This window comes from Streptopelia decaocto (assembly GCF_964273445.1).
Source record: "Streptopelia decaocto genome assembly, chromosome: 8".
NCBI lineage: Eukaryota > Metazoa > Chordata > Aves > Columbiformes > Columbidae > Streptopelia > Streptopelia decaocto.
The window spans coordinates 15,662,139-15,684,104 of record NC_138662.1 but is presented as its reverse complement, the minus strand read 5'-3'; the positions used below and the strand labels follow the sequence as shown (position 1 = coordinate 15,684,104).

Genomic DNA, 21,966 nt, shown 5'->3' with positions numbered 1-21,966 from the left:
GAGGAAAAGGGATTAAAAGAAAGCTGAGTGATCAAAACCATCTAATAATGGATTGAATCTAACAAAACACTACGAAAAAAATGAAACAAAGTCACTTTTATAGCACCAAAAAGATACTGGAGAAAGAGTTAATCCAAACAATGACTTTCCTGGATAGTTTATATTTTTTATCACATCCTCAGCTCTGAAGAGCAAAGAGAGGAAAGCCTTGCCAATGGCATTAGCTAGATCTTCCCAAGGGTGATCTGATCTGTAATTGCAGGGCATGAAGGTGGGAGCCAGGGGTGGCAATCAGGGATCCCTCTGGCCCCAGATCCTCTGACACTCGAGTCAGGAGGGGAGAAGTTTGTCTTTTAACCTTCTAGATCATTAGTCCTACTCCAGATATCTGCCTGCTCCAGGCAACTGCTATTTAATTGTACTGTGTATCTCTGTATAAACAATGACAATCACACTGGAGTTTATTTCAAGTGGAAGGTGCATTGTGCTTTTGGTTCTGAGAAGTCAATACAGAGAAACACAGAAAAGCTTAGGAAATTATACCAGCCTCAGCAAGAGACTCAGGCAGTTCACCAATTATTTCCTTATCAAAAATAAAAAACCCCAAACACAGCAATTTCCTGAGGAATACTGTTTAAAATTTAAACTGTTTGGCTGGTATGGATTAAAAAGACTATGCTAAGAATACGGGAAGCACATTATAAATGACTGAACTAATGCCATTTTTACATTTATCTTTCTTTTGACCTCCAGTGAACTTCAGTTTCTTTTCCAGAATCTTAAAAAAGTGAAATTTTCCAAGGTACATTCAAAACAAATTTAATTGAGATCAATACAAGCATTTACCCAGAGTGCTTCATGTTTTGAGGCTTATCCATCCGCACAGCAAGCTTGATCTTCAGGTCTTGATCCGGGCAGTTTTTGGAAACAGTCATTTTGTGCCACTCTGATTGCTTTGGGCTATTTGGAGTAGGGTGGAGAACAACCTGCAAGCGTCAAAAGCAACGTTAAAAGGCAAAATTATTCACAAAATGGGTTTTAATGGGGAACAAAAGGATATCAGATGAGCTACTTTTCCCCTAAAAGTCAGTCTGGAGATTTCTATTCACATCAGTGAGGATGGCATTTTATTGCTTTTTTAAAGTACATCTTATTATTTTGAGATTGGTTCATATATTCTTTGGCTCCTCTACCTACAGTGTCATTGTTCATGTGTTTGTGCAGGACAGAACTGCATTATCAGTTTCCATCATTTAAGGAAAGACCATGGTAAATGAACACGCAACTGTCCAGGTAAATCAGTCTAGACACGGTGATGAACTGCTGTGATTAGCAAACCAGCAACAACTGAGCAACACCAGTCTGCTGCATCACTCTTGGAAAAATACAACACATTTAAGCAAATCTTGAGGATGAGAAGCGAGTCCTCCATGGGGCATATTTGTTGGAAACCCGACGGACTCAAACTCCAAGCAGCCTTCAAGGACAGGCAGGTCATGCACTAAACCGTATCTCTCAGCAAAGTAGCTGCCACTCAGGGTGTTTGGGATGCTCTCTACTTTGATTTCTAACTCTTTTTCATCAAAAGGCACATAAACTTTGCTCAGTGTTGTTGCAATTCATGGCTCTTCCCCTCCTTTCTCTCAGTAGATGAGGTCTTGGCATGGCTGAAGTCCGTGGGAGCCTTGCCACCAGCTTCAATAGGGTCAGGATGTATTCCCATGCCTTCAGCTGCCTGTCCAGCAGTTCAGGGCTTGGGACCATTTTCCAGCTCTCCCTGCAATGAAAGTGGTGAAACAAGGAGTGCCGGCCAGTTGCCAATTTAACACTCGCAATAGAAAGTGGGCATTGTACATGCCTGGCAGAGCACAAAGCCGCTTCTGAAAGGGCGGCTGAGCATGAGTGTTTCTGTGTATAAAACCTGTTTCCCTTCTCTCTCCGTGCAAGCAGGTTCGTGGCCACTCCAATAGCTAAACCAGGGGCTTAACACACTCCTAGTTTCATTATTTCATTAAAGAAAAAACTCCTGATGCAGGCTGAGCAGACACGCGTCATCTCTTGGCCACTCCGGCCACACCAAGCATCCTTTTGAAGTTCATCCGACTGAAGGCGCTGGTGGCCATGAGCCAGGGGGAATCACCGCCTGGCTTCCCGTGCTCGCCGCTGCTGGCCCGTGTCCCTTGGCCCGCAGAAGCTGAGAGCTAAGGGACAGTTTCCCGCTGGACTGGGAATTAAAGCACATCGGCGAGGCTGGCTCATCAGCATTTCAGGGCAAGTGAGGTTGCTTTGGGGCCTGATGTCTTTCTCAGAACAACATGCACAGCTAATTGCTCCCTGAGACCAGCAAAGTCAGCACCGCTCACGGCTGCCAGTGGAAAATAAGAGTTACAAAGCAAGCAGGTCTACACCGAGTGTAACCGCTCAGAGGAAAAAGCCCTGAATGGCATTGCGGCTGGCTGGGTGAAAAGCTCTGCTCAGCACGCTGCAGTGGACAAAGGCAGTAGTGTCGGGCTGTTTGAAGAAGGAGGTTTTGAAAATAATCCCGAAAATATTATGATGCTGTGCAGTAAAGCAACTGCATGTCTTCGGCCAGAGTACTGCAGCCTAGTGGGATCATCCCCTTTCTCAAAAAAGGAGGAGGACAGGGAGAAAGGAAGGATCAAGGTGTGAAGGAGGAAAGTCCGAAGGGACTGTGACTCTCTCCGAAGAGAAGGGGTAGTTTTACTTTATTCTCTCTCACGTGCAAGAACAAAGGATGTTACATAAATGTGAAAAAAAGTAATTAAAATGAACATAAAGCATACGAGACAATATCTCATGCAGTGCTCTCCACCATAAAGATATAAACTAAATCAACAGCTCACTAGGACCTGAAAAAACGTTTGGTGCTTTTATGAACAGGATGAACAGAAAACTATGTTAATTAGGAAAAACTCCATTGTACGGACACAGACTCCCCTGTGTCAAGGCACAAGCAGCCATTGAGTTCACAAGAAACATCCCAACAAGTTAGTTCATAATTGGAATTACTGTGCTTGGGCTTGCCACAGGATCAGTGCTTTTCTTGTCCATAGACAGGGTGGAGAACAAGGTGTGCTGCAGAGCTGGGCAGACAGAGCCCAGACTGCTCCTGGAGATGGCTCAGGCCATGCTGAGCTGTAACAAGGGAGGTGACAAGCCCCTGTGTAAGGTGCAGCCTCTTTTACCCTAAACTGATTTTCATGAGGTCTTCACCATGTGACCTCACAGCCCTGAAGAGCTGGAGAAGGCATGGCAGGGAGTTTGTTGCTGCTTATGCCTGGGCCAACACAAATTATACAGCTGCAGAAAAAGTGAAGCGTCCCAAAGCCACAGCAAAGTACTGTCCACAGACATCCTGGAGCTGTGGGCTGCAGTGATAGAGGGCCACCAGTCCCAGGGCACTGGTTTAGGCACCACAGGGGAGGGTTAGAGATGGGGTGGGAAGGTTGGCTCTGTGGCCAATACCCTCAGAATCTGAACTCTTTGCTATTAGTACCATTGATGGGGTCATGAACCCCATCTTTCCCTCCTCAGTCCAGCCCCACTGAAGCCACCAGTTCAGCCACAGTCCCCAGTGGATGCCAGGATTTCAATCCCTTTGCAGCGAGTACTGCAGCCAGTGCTTTCAAATGCTCAAACCATGCACCGGCTGCTCAGCAGATACGAGAGCAGCTTAGCACTCTCTTGCCAAGCTTAAATCCCCTCTTTTTGCTTCAGCATAATCCCCTTTTCTGCCTCAGGAATGTCCATTTCCGTAAGCAACTTCTAAGGCTTTCCGGACTGCCAATATCGCATAGAAGATCTTCTGCCTTTGCTCAGTACAGGCACAGCCAGCTGAAATGGTGCCATTAAAAACTCACAACAAAGACAGCATGCGAGATGCACTCCTTTCCAGAAGTGGAGAGCTTGCTTTTTTTTTCCCCCCTCCTGAAGCCTGGCAAAAAAGCACAGCATGTTGTGCTCCAAAGATATTTCCGTACAGGAGAGATTTCTCTAGAAAAGAGGGGCGAGAAGGAAACATTATTAACCTCAAAATCTCCTTACCCTCCCGAGCTCTTTGTCCTCCAGAGCCAGCACTCCTGTGCTCTCTGTGAACAGCTTCACCTTCACTGCAGGAAGCGCGTGTGTTGTCGTGAAGTCTCCTTGGGTGCCCCAGCTGTGGAAATAAGGACAGACAGATGTTCAGCTTGACCGCCAGGTCACCAGCACCAGTGCTTGGGCATGCAACGGTTAACTGAAAATGTCCCATCTGGCACAAGTCAAAGTGGTTGGGCTGTCTGAATGACAAGGGCATTCATTATCTTCTTTAGGAAATGTGGGACAGATGTTTGGAAAACACATGATGATTCTTTGGGGGGGGAAAAAAAAAGATCATTTGGGAGTAGAATGAAACCAAATTTAAGAGAACTTCTTATTTAGAAAGACAAATATGTCTTCTGCAGTGACAGCCTGTATAGTCACAACAAAAGTTGAGGATTGAGGGTACCTACACATAAGACATCCACAACTGCTCATGCCTCTGCTCTTCTCTTGGCTAATTAACCTCTCCTTTCCAGGTTGATAGTGAGGTATGCTTTTTCTGAAGAAACCCCAATTTAACCTGAATCCTCTTTTGAGTCCCAGCCCAGGTTTAAGTTCAAGCTATTACCTCTGGAGTAATCCCAGTTTGCTGGGACTGCAGAGCAGGACACCAGCTCCTTGGGGGTGGGATGGCAGTGGACACCTCTTCAACTACGCAATGAACTAAGATGACAGTTTACTATTTGTATTCTGTGAGTCATTCATTGGCTGGTCTCATGGCTTGGGAAGGAGCGTTATGGAGGCTGAATGACCCACAGTATGTGAAAGCCCCTCTAGTGTCCAGTGTCCAGAGGACATCTGCAAGCTCCTGCCACCATGAACTGTCCAAGTGTGCAGAGAACATGAACTCATTCCATGCCACAGTCTGACGACACCTGTGGCCAAAATGGCCATTTTAAGTCTTACAAGGGGAGTCTACCCCACAGCTGACCTTCCCCACAGGAGTGTGGGAACCACAGCAGCCCTGCAGCCTGTCAGAGGAGGTCTGGTGATATGCTCAGAGGTTTCCTCTCTTGACCTGGACATCCTTGTGGGGTTCTCTGACAGACAGCCCAACCTTACACAGCAGCCAGCTTTCATTTAGAGATCGCAGGGAAAAGAAACCTTTGAAACACCAAGTCTGTTCAATGTCTTAAGGGCCATGGCTTTTCAAATAGGCTCACGAAGAGCCTCCATAAGTGGTGCCACTCACACCAGCACATCACAGTATCACAGTATGTTTGGGATTGGAAGGGACCTCAAAAGATCATCTAGTCCAATCCCCTGCTGGAGCAGGAACACCTAGGTGAGGTCACACAGGAACATGTCCAGGTGGGTTTTGAATGTCTCCAGAGAAGGAGACCCCACAACCTCCCTGGGCAGCCTGGGCCAGTGCTCTGTCACGCTCACTGAGAAGAAGTTTTTTCTCAAATTTAAGTGGAACCTCTTCTGTTCCAGCTTGATCCTATTACCCGATTACCCCATTGTTTGCCACCGAGAAGAGCCTGGCTCCGTCCTCGTGGCACTCACCCTTTATATATTTATAAGCATTAATAAGGTCACCCCTCAGTCTCCTCCAAACTAAAGAGACCCAGCTCCCTCAGCCTTTCTTCATAAGGGAGGTGCTCCACTCCCTTAATCATCTTTGTTGCCCTACACTGGACCCTCTCCAGCAGTTCCCTGTCCTTCTTGAACTGAGGGGCCCAGAATTGGAGACAATATTCCAGATGGGGTCTCACCAGGGCGGAGCAGAGGGGAAGGAGGACCTCTCTCGATCTACTGACCACCCCACTTGTAATACACCCCAGGATGCCATTGGCCTTCCTGGCCACTAGGGCACAGTGCTGGCTTACCTGTACTAAGGCTTTTGAGATACAGGAACATGCTCCAACAATTTTGAAAGTAGCAGAGAAGAGAAAAAAAGTCATTCTACACTAAGGGGTAATAAGTTGTGATGCTTTTATGTTTGAGACTTCACAGCTGTGTTTCAAGCTTTGATTTTACAGCTTTGAAAGTTTGAAACTTATCAAAATAAAGCCAGACAGAAATTTCAAGACAGAGCTAAGCAAAGCACACCTAAAACAGAGAACAGCTCAGCCGAAGAGCAGAAAAGGGCTGGGGGAGAGCGCACCACTGCAAGGAGGATGCTCCTGAGCATCTGACCATGCAGAGGCCCAATGTGAAACCAGCAGGTAAGAACTGCTTTTTTTTCTTTTTCTTTCCTTTTCTCTTTCTCCTTTTTTTTTTTTTTTTTGTTTTTCCTTTTATTTTAATAATTCATTGTGAGCCAGATTTCTGTGTTGTTCCCAGAGACACTGAAAATTCATCGCACTTTCAAACTCATGCAAAGTGTACAAGCAAGCTTGAAGAATAATCACAAAAAAGGTGCTTTTTGTGAACTAGAAGAAACACCTCCAAGTGATGTGAAGCAACAGAGACTGCAACCTAAAATACTGTAAGTCAGATTTGAGATTATACCATATTTCACTCATCACTTCTATTCACTCTCACACTATTAATGACACCTCATTTTACACCATCCTCAAGGTAGACCCTCTGCTGAAGAAAGGCAGTTTCCTTGAAATGACTGGGAAAAGGCTCAGATGACATGCGATCCAGCAACTAGATATTCTTCAAACATAAATACCAACCAGCAGGTTTTGCATTTGGAAAGCTGTCATGAAAAATAATTTACTCCTTCCTGTGCACAAGGGGTATGGGTTCATACTTGCTTTGCACTGAGCAAATCTTGTCCAGCTGACCTTAGCAGATGAGTATGTCCAGCACAGAGCTGATTAACAAACTCAGTTTCTTCATCAGCTTTGCTCTGAAGTTTTCTCGTCTGATGTCACTGTTCCACATGTTTCGTCTTTTACGATGATGCATCAAACTGCCACCAGTGCCAGGGAACTGGGTTTTGGCACAAACTATCTACAGCACTACAGGGACAGTCAAATCCCCAATATTGCATCTTTTTCACATGTGATCCATCAGCTACTTAATAAATGTTTTAAACATATGAACCAAGAAACAACCTTATTTTCTAATTGCAGCTTCAGGTCACAGGTTATACTTTATCTCTTAAAAAAACTGCACTGTCACCAGAGGGAAAGGAGGAAGATAATCTTGCTTTGAGTAAGAGGAAAAAGTAAGAAAATATCCAACCTTACACTGTGTATTTTGACAGCATCTGCTTTATAGAACTCATATCTCTGTTTACTATTAAAAAGCTCTTATTTGCTGAAGCATTCCCAGACCATATGTTATCAACAAATGTTACTAACCAAATACAAACAGTAATTTTCATTAGGTTTCCTTCATGAGAAAATTAACCACAAAGAGAATAAATGTTTCAAATGACAGTAAACATACATAGTAAACCCTTGACAACACCGTGGTGCTTACATATTCATACCCCAAAAGCCCTGAAAAGATCCACGCCAACAAATAGAGACCCTCAGAAGTTGGGTTTTGTGCAGGTTGAAGCCTGCGGTGATGTCATTAGTTGCCATAGTGATGCTCAGCATAAGGCCATAATTCATGTCACTGAAACATCATTTGTATTCAATCTAAGTACTCAGTTTATCTGTGCTGTGTATTATATTATTGTTCAGCAAATTAGCTCTGGACAGTAGTTAGGTATTAGGATCTTTTGAGGGACTAACAAAGTAAGGGTTTCATTTCTGCATTTAATCATTATGCAGGTTATCACTGCAGGAGTTTATTTGTCGGGAAATGCCTTGGGACCCATTCTAGACAAAACTTCTCCAGAAGTAGCCACGCTATCTTGTCCCCAGATCACACAGCTCATGCTGACCCTTCAAAGCAATAATGCATCTGCAAACAAGGACAAATAACGTCATTCTGTCCAAAAGGAGATATATATACACACACACATATATATACACACATATATATATGTGTGTATATATGTGAAATGAAATGAAGTACACAAGCAGAAAAATCCTGACAGTCTTTTCTCAGTTAGGACCATATTAACAATCTCAATCGCACCTGAAACCCTCAGCCCGGCCTTTCTTATTGCCCAGTGTATCCCAAAGCCTGGAGCTGACCGAGAAATGCTGCTGTGCATAGGATCTTTGCTAGAATTATCACCCTATTTATAGCATCTGTGCTGTTCCACTGGTATCACTAGGATCTATTTGCATCTCCAGGGTTCCCACTTAGGCATCAAACTTAGGATCAGTAGCTCAACTCTTCTGGCTGCAAAAAGCCAGAGGATGAGACATGTCCCAGGTGCTAACTTGACAAATACTGGCCCTTATTTTATCTTTTACAAGCAAAATAAGTACATCATCACTGTAGACTTTGTTTCTACGGATTCTCCTAGAGGTACCATCACAGTTACTAACTAAACAGTCTAAACCACAGAGATTTTTTTCTAAATGAAACATAAAATGACACATATCCAGAAGGCAGGAGTGGACAAGAAGGGAGGAAAGTCACCCTTGTCCCTCACTACCTCCTGACATGGGGCACTTGGGGGATGGGCTCACCTGTCTGATTTCGGGAGTGTTTGGGAGCTCTCACAAGCACTGTCCTGACTGGCACACAGACAGAAAGTGATGTCTTGGCTGATGCAGGTGCCAGGCTGCTCACACCAAGCTGCTGTCAGCTGTTTCAAGCAACACGTTGGTGACCTTCTGGCAAACCTTCAGGCTGATGCTACTCAGCCCTTCCAAAACAAGTAAAACCACCTGGGCTCCTCACCTTGCTGCTGCACCAAGATCTTACCCCTTCCTGACATAAAGTCACTGCAGAAACTGCAGAAATTGATAGATGTGAAGTGCTTTACATCCTGATCTTTGGATGCAGTCTCTGAGTGCTACCAAAATGCAGACACAGGCATGATAAAGTCTTCTCCCAGAAGAGACCTTTCCAGGAAGCAGCCTCAAATCTTGGGCTGTAAATCATGTGTGCCCAAAGGTCGAGCACTGGGAAAAACAACCTTAAAGAAGCCTACTGGGCACTGAGCTAACCTACCTTCGTGCAGCTGATGGAGTAATATATCTTTACATCTAATGTCATGCTAAGGTGTGTTTCTTTTTTATATATTTCTAGAGATACAAGAAAGGAGGAAAATAAACAGTTTTCAAACATGTTTAACAGTTTAACATGAAGAAGCCTGCGGTAAAGCTTTTTGTTATATTCTCTAATGCTTTACATATACCAGACATTCAAAAACATGAAATAGAGGTCAACGACCGAGATTATGGTTATCAGTGATATTTCTGAACTCCCCTTGCCCATACTCTGAGGCTGGAGTTCATTATAATGGAGCACACACAGACTTACTCAGCTCAACAACAAAACCTGATGCAGGGACGGCATTAATTACACCAGGATGAAAATGCTAATTTCATTTTCAGAAATGGGTATTTGTGAACTTCCAGGAACAACGTAAATGAGACAACTCTGCTCGTGTGCTGAGCCCTTCTCAAGCGAGTGCTGGGAAGGCAGACAGCTGGCTCCGCTTCGGGAGCAGTGCTGGTGAGGCACTGAACTGGCAGGGGATGCGGCAGCAGGGACATGTCCATGACATGTGGTGGAGGCAGTTGCTCACACCAGCACCAGCTGGGTCACAAAGCAATAATAAAAAAAAGTAGGGCATCCCAAAGCCTTCAGGAAAGTATGTATTTTTTGCAGCTCTCGTGGGTAATGGCAATGGATAATAGGTTTTTTGGATTGTGTCTTTGGGATTTGAAAAACCCAAAGGCAATAGAAGAATTCAGGGTTTTCTTTAGGCTCTCTAAAACAACCCACAGGCTGGGTCACACAGCTGGAGACCCACAGGGTGCAGCTCCCCACACAACTCTTGTTTCAGTGGAAGAATGCCATAAACCACAGCCAGTTTGGGGATGCTGAGTTGGGGACAGTTACAAACTGGTTTGTGACTTACTGTAGTAGGACCACAAACCTCGACTGCGGTCAGCTGAGTTCTTCTAAGAAATATAACCTAGGTGCAATACGCCATCTCAAGAGATATCATTATTGAAAGATAGAAAATCATTTAGTAAGAAACAAAATAAGGTGCTGAATAAAGACACCAAAGAGAAGAAAGTGTGTGCTCCCTGCTCTGCAGCATCCAGCGAGTGCATCACAACTGAGGAAAAACATAGATTTAGGGGACTCTGCTACCATGTACATGCACCCATGTCACCTGCCGTGGGCTTCTGCTATTGTAATAGGGAGAGATCTAATAGTCAGTGGAGTTAGGCCTTAATTTGCTTCATCCCAACTTAGAGGCAGGAAGCAGATGAAATGAAGACTGCCCTAAAATTGACCCCCTCTTTCCACTGCTAAAGAGGGGTGCTGAAGGTGGCTGCTGCAGGTGTATGAAAAAGATATGTAATGAAAACCTCAAAGAATAAATACAGATGCAGAGAATCTTCTGTGTTTCTGCTCATGTGAAAATGTCTTGGGGTAGGAAATACAATTCAGGTGCTAAGAAAGGTACCTTTCCACTCTGCCTGTATAAACAGATTGAGAAGGATTTGTATCCAGGACAGGGCTTGATTCCTGAGAACTGCTGAGCCTCCTCTGGGATTCCTCCCACTGTTAAAGTCTGATATGTTTACTCACCTTCAGAATAGGATAACCAAAGTCATCAGACATGGATTGACAATATGGCCTATTTTTGTTCACTTTTTTCCCCTCTCATTCCTTTCTGCTGACAGAACAGCCTTTCAGTCCCATCCCCTCGGAAGAAGCCGAGTTGGAGTGGGAGTGACAGAGCAAACAGATTTGATTCCTCCTGGACTTTATAACAACAGTAAAACCTGCTTCCATCGATGTAACTGCTGTGCAGGTGACAAGTCAGCATCCCCGCACCACGGGCTGGCAGTGGTGGCTGTACCTGCCTTCCCCTGGAGCCATAACACAGAGTGAGGCCACGTCTCTGCACAGAGCACTGTCATCTGTTCTGATGGGATAACCCAGGGGCTCTCTGGGTGAATCCATGGTTCCCCATGACATCCTAATTCCTGCTGAGCATAAAATACTCCTTCTGCCCAAAAAAAAAGCATAATCAGCAATTATTTTGCTTATGAAAAGGGTGCTCATTTACCCCAAAACATCACTGCAGAACGCACTATGGTGTTATCCTAAAGGTGAGCAGAGACAGCACGTCCTGAAGAACTGGGCTCCTCCTGGCAGCAGCTAAGGATTTCTTCTAACCTCCAGCATTTCATAGACTGCCCATCTTTTGCTCCTAAGGCTCTGAGACACGATGTAGGTGTCACGCATGCAGACACCATCTTGCTTAACATCATGCAGCCAGTAGTACCAGACAGCTGATAAAAGGCACCGTCGCAACTCCCACATCCTCAAACTGGCTACGGCAACACTATGACTGCTGGCTGAGGGAGAAATATGTCTAGGAGAGTGTCACATCTGCGTCTGAGTGTGCAAGGTGTAGAAGAAACAGAGTAAAGCTGGCAGAGATTGCAGCAAAGCAAAGCCTGTGAAGGTCTGCTCTTGATCTGCTGGTGGTTCACAAGCAGCCCCTGCAGACCCCGTTCCTGTGCCAGCACTGTGTCACTCAGCTGCCAGGTCACTGCAGCCAAGAGGAGCTGCTGAGGCCGACAGCACAGCTTTAGGAACCAAAAAAAAAGGATGATCTTTGCTATAAAGAATATGTGGAGCTTGATTTCTGTTCCCTGAGCATAGCTGATACACACCGGAAAGTGTTAAGGGGAAGTCGTAAGAAGGGATGGGTGGTGGATTTAGTCACATAATAGCTATTTATGGCCACGAGATGGCATTCCTGCCCCAGAGATGTCCCTCTGCCACACCTGTACCCAGCCCAGCCTTATCTCCTGTGCCCAGGACCACACACTCCTCCCAGCCTGCTGCACCCCAGCCTGTGCTTCACTGCAGAAATCCTGCGGCTGCCTTGGATGAGAATTTACAGCAACGCTATTCACCACAGTTTCCAAGGTATTAACAGGGAAAATAAGTAGCATGATTACTTAGCGTGATATAAATGACAACTGCTTTTCAAATGCCCTGTGCTTTCAATACTATGATACTACAATTAGAGGAGAAAAGCTCAGCAGGGGGAAGTGGGAATGTAAACGCAGCAACCTTTTACTGGGTGGTCTGAGTTGAAAGAATAATTGCTTTTAGAAGGGCTGCCTACTGTATGTGCTTCAGCAGTAGATCTGCTTTGGATACAGCACAAGTTAGAGTTTCATTCATGAAATGGGTCTATGTGCATTTACTATCTGCAGTTATGATCTCTTGTACAAGGTGACTGCCATGCCACACACACACTAATTTAAGTTTCCTTTGGCCAAAGATGCCCCACTGAACCAGCCACAGAGCTCCTCATTTCACAGACCGATTATTTAATTCAGACCTGGTTAATCACTTCTATCAAATATTCTCACCCTGCAAGAGAACACAACTACAAAGGACTATAGCTAGTCGAGGTCTGGTTATGATTTAGACTTACTAAGGCCATGCACTGCCAGCTTTACAGAAACTTGGTGTCTCACCAGCACAGACCACGGAAATGGAGACAGAAATCCCCTGCCTGAAAATCCAGGTTACTGGTTTTGTGCCAACATAGTCTAGACCCTCCTTTATAAAATTCAGTAGAGGAGAACAGTGAAATATTTCTGAAATGTAAACAGCAGAAAATGGCACAAGGTACTCTTTCAAAATCAGCTAAAGAGAGGAGCAAGAGGTGTGAGACCGTCTCCTGCTGTTGTGACTCCTTACATTTTTGCTGTCCTATATTCTTCTAAGCCAGGATCCAGGACAGCAAGCCTTGATCCAGCCGGACACTTGGGATTTGGTTTGTTTTACATAACTTCTGATGGCTACAAGTCACCCTGGCATCTCCTGAATCAGTGGAGATGAGTGGGCACTTCCAGCAGATGATGACCACTCAGCCATCTCAGTCACGAGCATTTTCTCTGCTGTGAAACAGAAGCATTCCCCTAGTTTCATGGAGAGGAAACCAAAGTAAAGGCTGACGTAGCCACTGGCCCAGGAACACACAGCCACCAAGAAGAGCCAGAGCAAATACCCTGACACCACATCTTTTGTTTCCATGGGACATCTGTCCCTAGACATGTATTTTGTGTCTCTGTCCTTACGATGATGTAGGGCTCAGCAACCCTGGCTTGCAGGACTTCATCCTTCCTTCAGCAATCATCAGGGGCTGATGAGCCCTCTCCCCACCTGCTGATGGATCCTGCAGCTACACTGGCTGTGCAGCTGCTGGGATCCCCCTTCTCACCTCCTCTAAGGCATGGAGGGGGAGCTGCTGCAGATGCTCTTGGCTTTATTTGCCTACAAGGTGTGGCAAAGGTGTGAAGAAACAGTTAGCTGGGCAATAAACTCCTGTGTGCTGTGTCTTGCCTTTCATGGACTTTTCAATCTGCAACACCTTGGAGTTGCTCTGGAAGGGGTTAAGGAAAATGCTGCCATGTCCCTCTGCTCTCCAGCCACATTTGCAAGCTCCTCTCTCCACGAACATGCCTTGTCCTCTTTGCCCATGCAGTGACAACAGCCCATAGCTCCCTTTAAGTGCTTTCACATAGTGTTGCTCTTCACTGGGAGACCTGGACAGGCCTTTCAACCTTCATTTCACAGAAAGGACAATTCAAACGTTGAGAAATCACTGTCAAGGTTGGATTTCCCATTAAACCATTCCCTCTTCCAGAGCTCTATCCAGGCAGGAGTAGGCACAGTACCAATTCTTTACATCATGCTTTCTATCTCCCTACACTGCTCTGCAACCAGCAATAGCAGTACCTCTATTAAATAATAATGTGCACTACTTGTACGCAGCACTTAATATATAAACCAACAACTGGGCACTCTTCATGTCTCATCCCCTGCTTTTCCCTCGTGTGACGTACAGAACTTGCTCTGAGGCATGGCTTAATTTCTTTTAAAACACCAACCATGAGCATTAAACAAAAAGACTGACTGTATCCCAGGACTTCTGTTTTGCAGTCCTCCTCTTGATGTAGCACTATTTCAGATCACTGAATCTCAATTTCATTTCAATATCCTTTTGGTCTTCACTATCCCATCTTACGGTTGCATGCATGGGAATGATGAAGCAGACGGGTGTTGATGAAAATTGCCTTGGGCATCATCACACCTTCTGGAATACTTAAATCTGAATGTATGTGCTATCACAGGAATACATAATTCCCAAGTGCATAGAACACTCGAGAAATTAGGCAGCTGGAGAGAAAAGAGAAACATTCATCTGTGAAAGAGAAGGTACATGAGCTCAACCCCTACTAGACACTAGAGAACCCATGTGAAAGCAATGCTATGTGCTCTAAAGGTCAGGGAAAACACAGCCAGAGCTTGCACTAACTTGATACCAGAGAATCCAACTAGAAGAGCTAAGTCTATAGAAACAAGCCTTCATTATTCTTCAACACAGTTTCTAGTGTAACATTTACAGTAGAGGAGGGAGGAGGGACTGCACGTGAGACCTCTGGGAGTAGGACCATGCCTGGGATCACATCTGCAGCCCCAGCAGACTATTGCAGTGCTGTCCAGGGGGCTGCACCACGGCAGTGCAGTCATCTGAGTGATACTTGGGGTAAGGGAATCCCTAGGGGGCATTGCCTTTTTTTTTTTTTCTGGGGAAAAACTCAGCTGCTTAATATAAAGCACTTTTTTTTTGTCCCACCATGGTCCCCAGGGCAGCAGCTGAGCTGTGTAAGAACCACTCCTGCAGAGCAGCTACAAGGAAGCATCAGAACAGGTTCTGAATTCCTAATTAAAAAAGCCACTAAACCACTTGTGTGAAGGCTTCCCATAAGTAGATCACATGCCTTCACCTGGCTAATAACTTTTTAGTGCATTTTTCACTGTGCTTAATGACCTGTCCACAGCCTCCACTTTCAAAAATGGGTACATCATAGCATAAATCTCAGGAGCCTTATGAAAATACTATCACATGCACAAAAGGGGATTTGAAGAGCAGTTCAGACTGAACTAACGGCAGAAGATTTCAAGTGCAAAGCCATGCAGAATCCCATCTGAAAACTGGCTCCCAGACATGCAAAATAGCTGGAAGTGAAGAAATCTTGTGTATGAGATTTGGACGCCACTTTGTACGCTGCAGCCATAGACAGGAGGACTAAAAGCAACTCCCCTGAAGTTCCTGTCCCTGTCATTGTCACCTCTTAGCCTGGCAGCATCATTGGCTCAGAGCATCCACACCATGCTGACAGAGAGCAAAGCTGAAGATTTCTCCTGGAAGACTTTTCCCCAACAGATGCCTTGGGGCAAAACAACCCTCTGCTCAGGGACAAGGGCTGTAACTCAGAAGTGACGGTGTCTGATGTTAGCTGTACCCAGGGCTCAGTCACCTACTTTGACACATTCACAATGCTCCTGGAGGTTTCCTAAGGAAAAAGAGCTGTAAACATCTGCATGGCTGTGAAATGAAATCATGCAACTGGAAAGGCAAGCCAATCAGTCTGGGTAATTAAGACAGCTTATATTTCATGCTGAAGCCAACTAGAAGAGGGAGGGGAAAAAAAAAGCAAAACCAGCTAGCTATCTCCTAAAATTTCCTTTTGCTTTGTCTTTTACCCAGCATCATCAATTTTGCTTACACAGGGCTTAGCTAGGCATGCAAACCTAAATACAAATGACTGCTTAAAACTGTGTAGCCATGCGGGTCTTCTGTCTGAGCTTTGCCATGGGGTGAGACCTGGACTGCAGAACCACATGTCTGGAAGCCACCTACCAGGCACAGCACCAGTGGCTGTATTAAGCATTATGCAACGCAAATTATGGGCTAAACACGGCTCCCACTCACATCAGTATAAACCCCTTTAGTTTAGTGGAGTTAAAATTCGTTCTACAGTGTACAGAACATTTATTTGTGATTTAGACACACAAGCTCATCTCAAAAGGACCTTTCTCATTTTACCACAGGGATGTGTTCACAGCATATCTCAAATAACTGTGGCTGCAAAACACTGACTGCAACAAAACGCTCTTATCACGCTCCTACTCTGTGCAAAGCCACTGAGCATCACTTGAAACTCCAGGGCCTGAGGCAGAGAAATCCTGACTGAAAAGACCAGATTTTCCCCTTCTGCAAAGAGAGAGTGAGGGTATCCCTGCCCACCAGCCTCCCTTCCCTTTGCTGCTCACCGCCCATCTCCCAAAAGGAGACAGTCACCGAAGGCACCGAGGAAGGATGCTGTAGAGTTTCTCTTCCTCCTCACAGTCAGACGGAGGCTCTGATGGACGCAGCACACCAATTTGAAACTAAGACCCTAGCTGAGCGATAAGCTGGGAGGTTTGGTGTAGGGATCTGAACAAGGGCAGCCTGTTGCAGCAGAGATAAGCAGCTGAGCTGTCAGAGCACCTTGAAAGCAAATCAGGGAACAGCATCAGGAGTGAGCACAAAGATAAAACAGAGCATGTCTGTCTCTCAGGACTGTGGCTAAGGGAACGGAGATGGAGAGGTTTTAAAGTTTATCAAGAGTGAATTTCCGGAGAGGGTATGAGGCCCAGGTTCTTGGTCACAACAAACAAAATAAAAAGTGACATGGAGTCAGATGAGAGCCATTGAGTGTCATCTCTCCAGAACTGCCTCCTTACAGCACATGCTCCAGAAAACTGTATGGAAAAAAACCCAGGCAAGAAAGAGTGAGCTTTTATCCTTCAAAAAAAATAAACTCCATTCTCACTTCCCACACACTGAGCTACTGCATGACCATTGCACTAGGACTGAAGTGGCTGCTCTGCAAGGGGGGGTATATAACCTCAAAATAAAGCCACTTCCAGAGTCAGAGGAGCAGCCCACACCTCCAACCCTTTTTGGGTGTGCCAAAACATCCAGACAGGTTGGCCAGATTCTCCCTCAACCAGTTATTTATTGCTTTTAACCCTAATGTTTCTGCTGAGCTCAATACAGCTACACCTGATTTTCAGTACTGTAAGCCAAGGGAGAATGAGACTTATCTGCATGCTGAAATACATCCAGGTGAATACACAGCATTTATTCACAAGACACGTAGAACCTTGTTGTTGTCCGGGTTTCTTTATTTTCTTCTGTTTGCTCCCATCAGAGAAAGGTGGTATTATAAAAAGATGAATCACTGGTACAGCCCACAAGCACTGCCACAAGCACAGGTCACTGTTTAAATATATCCAGCAGCCTCTTTAGGGACTGTAGGGCAGGGGTTTCGTGGCTGGACCTTTTGTGCTATTCCCAGACCCCTCGTCAACCTTGTTCTCAGGCCGTACAAACAGCAGCATCACTAACACAGCTCCTGGAAGGGCAGAGTCAGAGAGGTGCAGAGCCACCTCACCTGCCCTGCTGTGCAGACAGCAGACATCAGGCCAATGTGTAGGGAAGATACAGAGGTATAAAAGATCTGCAAGAATACAATTCCAGGGAGAAAAGCAGTAAAAATCCTGCTCGCACTGGGATTTGAGATCTTTTGTAGAGGCATCTGCAGTTTAGGGCATAATACAAAGGCTTTTTCTTACACAACTTATTAAAAGCGCTACTAATAATACGTTGCAAGCCTGATCTGAAATAACCCTTGCTATTGCAGGTCTGGCTTTCTCTAGAATAGTGCTATCCTCTGTACCAGCGCTGAGGCAGATAATCCTCACATGAAGGGACAGGGCTTAAAATGTCAGGAACTCAACATGGAGCCTGAGAAGAAATATCAGACTAGTATTTACTGATGTCCTGAAAGCCACTCTCCTCACACATGACTCATCTGATCACTCGGTACGTGTGGCCACTAACGCTGTTGCCGCCCTGCCTCCTTCAAGATCTACAAACAGGATTCAAGCTTCAAAGTCACTTAGAAGCTTTTGAACGTCTTCTTCTCAAAACCTGCTGGCTTTGCAGCAGGGAAGACAAAAGGTGAACCTCAACTAGACGAGTACTTCTGGAAATCCTTCCCTGGCTGGGAAATCGCCTTTTTCCATGAGGGGTGTGTAGCCCAGGTTGGCATCCCTGGCACAGCATCAAGCTGAAGAGCAGCCGCTGCCACCGGTGTGCTGTGGGGCCTGGGTGTTATAGCCAAGCACTAGCATTTCAAGGACATGTGAGAATACAGTGAACAACTCTGTGAGTCATTCTTTAGGCAAAAAGATGTCCTACAGGGTCATGTGGCCTTGTGACACTCTCCTTGCACCTCCCCAGGACCCAGGGCAGTTGTAAAAAAGAGAACTCTTCCAGTGAATCCTACTGTTCAAATGTTTGGGTTTTTTTTTTCCCCTGGTGTGTTTGAGAAATTCAGTCTTACAGGCACTTAGCCTACATTTCTATTTTTTGAGCCTCTGGGTTATAAAAGTTTTTGGATGCACAGTAGTAACCTGCTTCAGTATTTATACTTCTGTAGTGCTGAGACTCAAACTCCCAAAGTGTGCTCTTCACCCCGTGGCAGCATCCCCTGCCAAAGCACACAAAACCAGGGATGCCTGGGGAGCAAGCGAGCTCCCCTAGAGCAGTCCAGGATGCTTTTGCTGATCTAGTTCCTTTATCAATGAGTGTTTTGCTTGTCATAAAAAGCACACAAGCAAACGCGGTGTGAATGACCTCGGTTAGAGTGACATTGGCATCTAAAGAGACTCTCCAGAAGGCTGTTTTGGCTGACCACAAATCTGTCTGCAAGTCAGCACATCTCAGAAATGCACCAAAGTCTTCTCTGAGCTGTTTCTATCTCTGCCCTCATCACCAGAGTACCTGAAGGCCTTCAAGTCTTGTATTAAGCAACATGACAAACATGTCACATCTCGTTCATTCTCTTTTTCCTTCTCTCCTGAAGAGGATAATCTAAGTGCAGCAAATTGCTTTCATGGGGCTTTGCTATTCTGTGCCTGGGCTGCTGTGGCTGGAATGAGAAGCAAGGTGAAAGAAGCACTTCTAATTTAGAGAGGACAAAAGGATAAGCTTTCTGTCATGGTCTCTTGTTTCTGTGTAAGGTTATTCTAGTGCTGCAGCTTGGGTGGTCTTTGTTTTTGGAAGTAAAACATCCCAGGACCCTCAAGGAATGTAACTGTCAAACCTACTCCCCTCCTAAGGTATTTCCATAGGTATTAGCCCAAGTGCTGGGGCAACCTGGAAGACTTAAAGCCTGGCTCGTACCTCTACATGAAGCCAGTGAAGAGAGAGGATGAGTGTGATGGACTTGCATAACTCATATCAAGCTACAGCATTCAGTGTTGGCTGCACTTTCCTGAGGGCTGATGGCTTCCTGCCCAGACACTGTACATTTCATTATGATAAAAAGACCCACTCAATTAAAGAGCTCACTCCTGTAGCCCTTATTTTCAAAACAACACTTGTATAAATGGTCCTACGGCTGACAGCAAGAAGGCTTGCATAAGGAAGGACAGATCCTTTGAGCAAAAGGGGGATGAACAGGCCAAGCTAAACAAGCACATGTAACCCAGCAGAACTGTGTTTTCCAGTATGGGTAGTAGCGATTTCCCCTAAATAGAGCCCAACTTTCTCCACTGAAGCAATAAAAATACCTAAAACAGTTTTAACTGCAGGTTCTTATGGAAATTTTCTTCCAAGCACAGCTCTCCTACTTCCTTCTCTGAAGCAGATTTCAAAGCGTTTTGAAAAGTCAGCCAGGCTGCAGCACTTTTCTTGATTGGGAATATTGTTTTTAAACTGCTTACTACAGATTCCTGCTCTGCCAGCACAGTGCAGGGTGCAAAGCATCAGCAGTTTCTGCACCTCGGCAGGAGGACAACCCACAGAGGGAAGGCAGCCTTCGCCTCGGCTCTCCTCTCTCATCAGGTTGACCTGGTTGCCCGCAGTGCTTGTGCACTCGCATGTAACACAGTGCAGGTTTTTGGCTTTCTTTCCATGAGATTAGGAAGCTCCTGGTGGAATGCCACTGGAGAACGGTCACTCGGAGGGAATGGGATGAGGGAACAGAGAGGGAACATCCCCACAGCAGCCCCTCCTGCACTGCTCCCCACCGTCAGAAGGGGCTTCCTATCATGTTGGCAATTCTTCACTGTGAGGATGCACACCAAGAATTTCATTTAGGTGTGAAATCTCTGCAGTGAACCAGAGGAAAACTGTCTCAAATCCATACAGAGAGAGTTTCAAGTTAACTAATCGCACAAATAAGAAAAGAAATAAGCCATTCATTATTTTCTCCTTCCAAATTAATGAAGATCAATCACTACTAGCAGGCTTATAACAACATGTGCCTAAGACAAAAAAACCAAATACGGGGCCAAGGCTAGGGATTTGGGGACCAGATCAAAGAAGACAGAACAAGACTCTGCCCTTGAACGGAAGCAGGGCAGAGTGGCCTCAGATGAAGCTTTAACCGAGTGACTTGAAGCTCTTCCCAGCTCCTCTCTCCCACCTCTGGCTGTGTCTGCTGGAGCGTGTCCCCATCAGCTGTTTCCCTTTCTCGTAGGACTGCCAAATCCCTGACAGTGAGGACAAGATTATGTTCCTACACCTGATGGCACCAGTTCAGATGGACACTCAGGCAAGTATTTATCTAAGCACATGCTTAACTCCATCCCTATTTAGCAAAGTACTTACGTATAGGCACAAATTTATATCTCTATGGCTACAAGAGACATAAGCCTATCATTAACACTTTTTTCTTTCCTCAATCAGGGCTTATGTGCCATTCTTAGTTGCAGGACCATGCTCTGCATACATGGAAGGCCACGTTTCTCCTCTGCTTCTTAGAGTCCCCTCTGGTGTCACCATGCAAGAGCCAGAGCTATCTGCAGTGACTCAGCAGCACGGAAATGGGGCAGTGGCGAGCATGGTGGAGAGAGCAAACGGCAAAGCAGGACTTACGTTGGCTTTGAGGCTTCAGCCTGGTCAGTCTGCAGTTTCTCCCCACCTTCAACTTCCATGGTGCAGTATACAATACGGTTGGGGGCCAGCGACTTCAGACCTTGCACCTCCATGATGACAACCTGTGGGGCAAAGGAAGAGGAATGTAAGAGGAAGAGGAGCAGCCTCTTTCAGACGTCACTGAACATGGGGCTCAGACAGCGCTGGGATCCTCCACGTGCTGCTGGGATGTTCATGGTGGCAGGTGGGCAGGGATGGTGGCACTGCCCAGGCTGAGACTGGACCACAGCAGCCAGCAAGGTCTGTATGGAGACTGCAAGGTCTCCCTCTAACTGCACATGGATTTGTTGAAGGCCTTGGGTGCCCAGGGCTGTACAAGGGTCCAGGAGATAAGCCTCAAAGACATGGTCCTGCCCCACCTAAAAGTGCCTCTGTATGTCAAATCCAGAAAAAAACCCACACAACTACTCAGCTGGTGCCAAAAGCCTGTTTTAAGATTAATCATAGAATGGTTTGGGTTTGACTTTTAAAGATTGTCTAGTCCAACTTCACTGTCATGGGCAGGCACATCTTTCACTAGATCAGGTTGCTCAGAGCCCCATCCAGCCTGGCCTTAAACACTTCCAGGGATGTGGCATCCACAGCTTCTCTGGGCAACATGTTCCAGTGTCTTACCACCCACATCATTAACATTTTCTTCCTTATATTCAATATAAATCTACCCTGTTTCAGTTTAAAACCATTGCCCCTTGTCCTGTCACTACTAGCCCTGGTAAAAAGTCTTTCTCCATCTTATGAGAAATCTTTGTTATTAAGAAATCCCCTACTAAGTTTCTTGCAGGTGATTACCCTTTTTTTTTTTTTTTTTTAAAAAAAGGTGATTAATCCTGTTAACCATGTAGCTTAAACATTTCTACAAGGAACACTGTAGGAGTTTTTGTTCATGTTCTATTACAGCTAGCTATGAAATATATACACAGGAGTTTAAAATTCCTGTCCTCTGATCTGTCCTAGCACCGAGGTTCCCTTGCCTGGCACACAGAGCTCTGCAGATCCTC

At 45.5% G+C, this 21,966-nt stretch overlaps 1 protein-coding gene across 2 annotated transcripts in view; it reads right to left on the bottom strand.

The window, feature by feature from the left end:
• The window catches only part of CADPS (calcium dependent secretion activator), a gene marked incomplete at its 5' end in the record, with an annotated part of 214,825 nt that overhangs the window by 112,057 nt on the left and 80,802 nt on the right, over positions 1 to 21,966 (bottom strand). For both annotated transcript variants that reach the window (XM_082059905.1, XM_082059906.1), the window contains 3 exons: positions 847 to 986; positions 4,066 to 4,177; positions 20,909 to 21,030. In XM_082059905.1, coding sequence (XP_081916031.1) covers positions 847 to 986; positions 4,066 to 4,177; positions 20,909 to 21,030 — 374 coding nt within the window. The remainder of the gene's footprint in view (positions 1 to 846; positions 987 to 4,065; positions 4,178 to 20,908; positions 21,031 to 21,966) is intronic.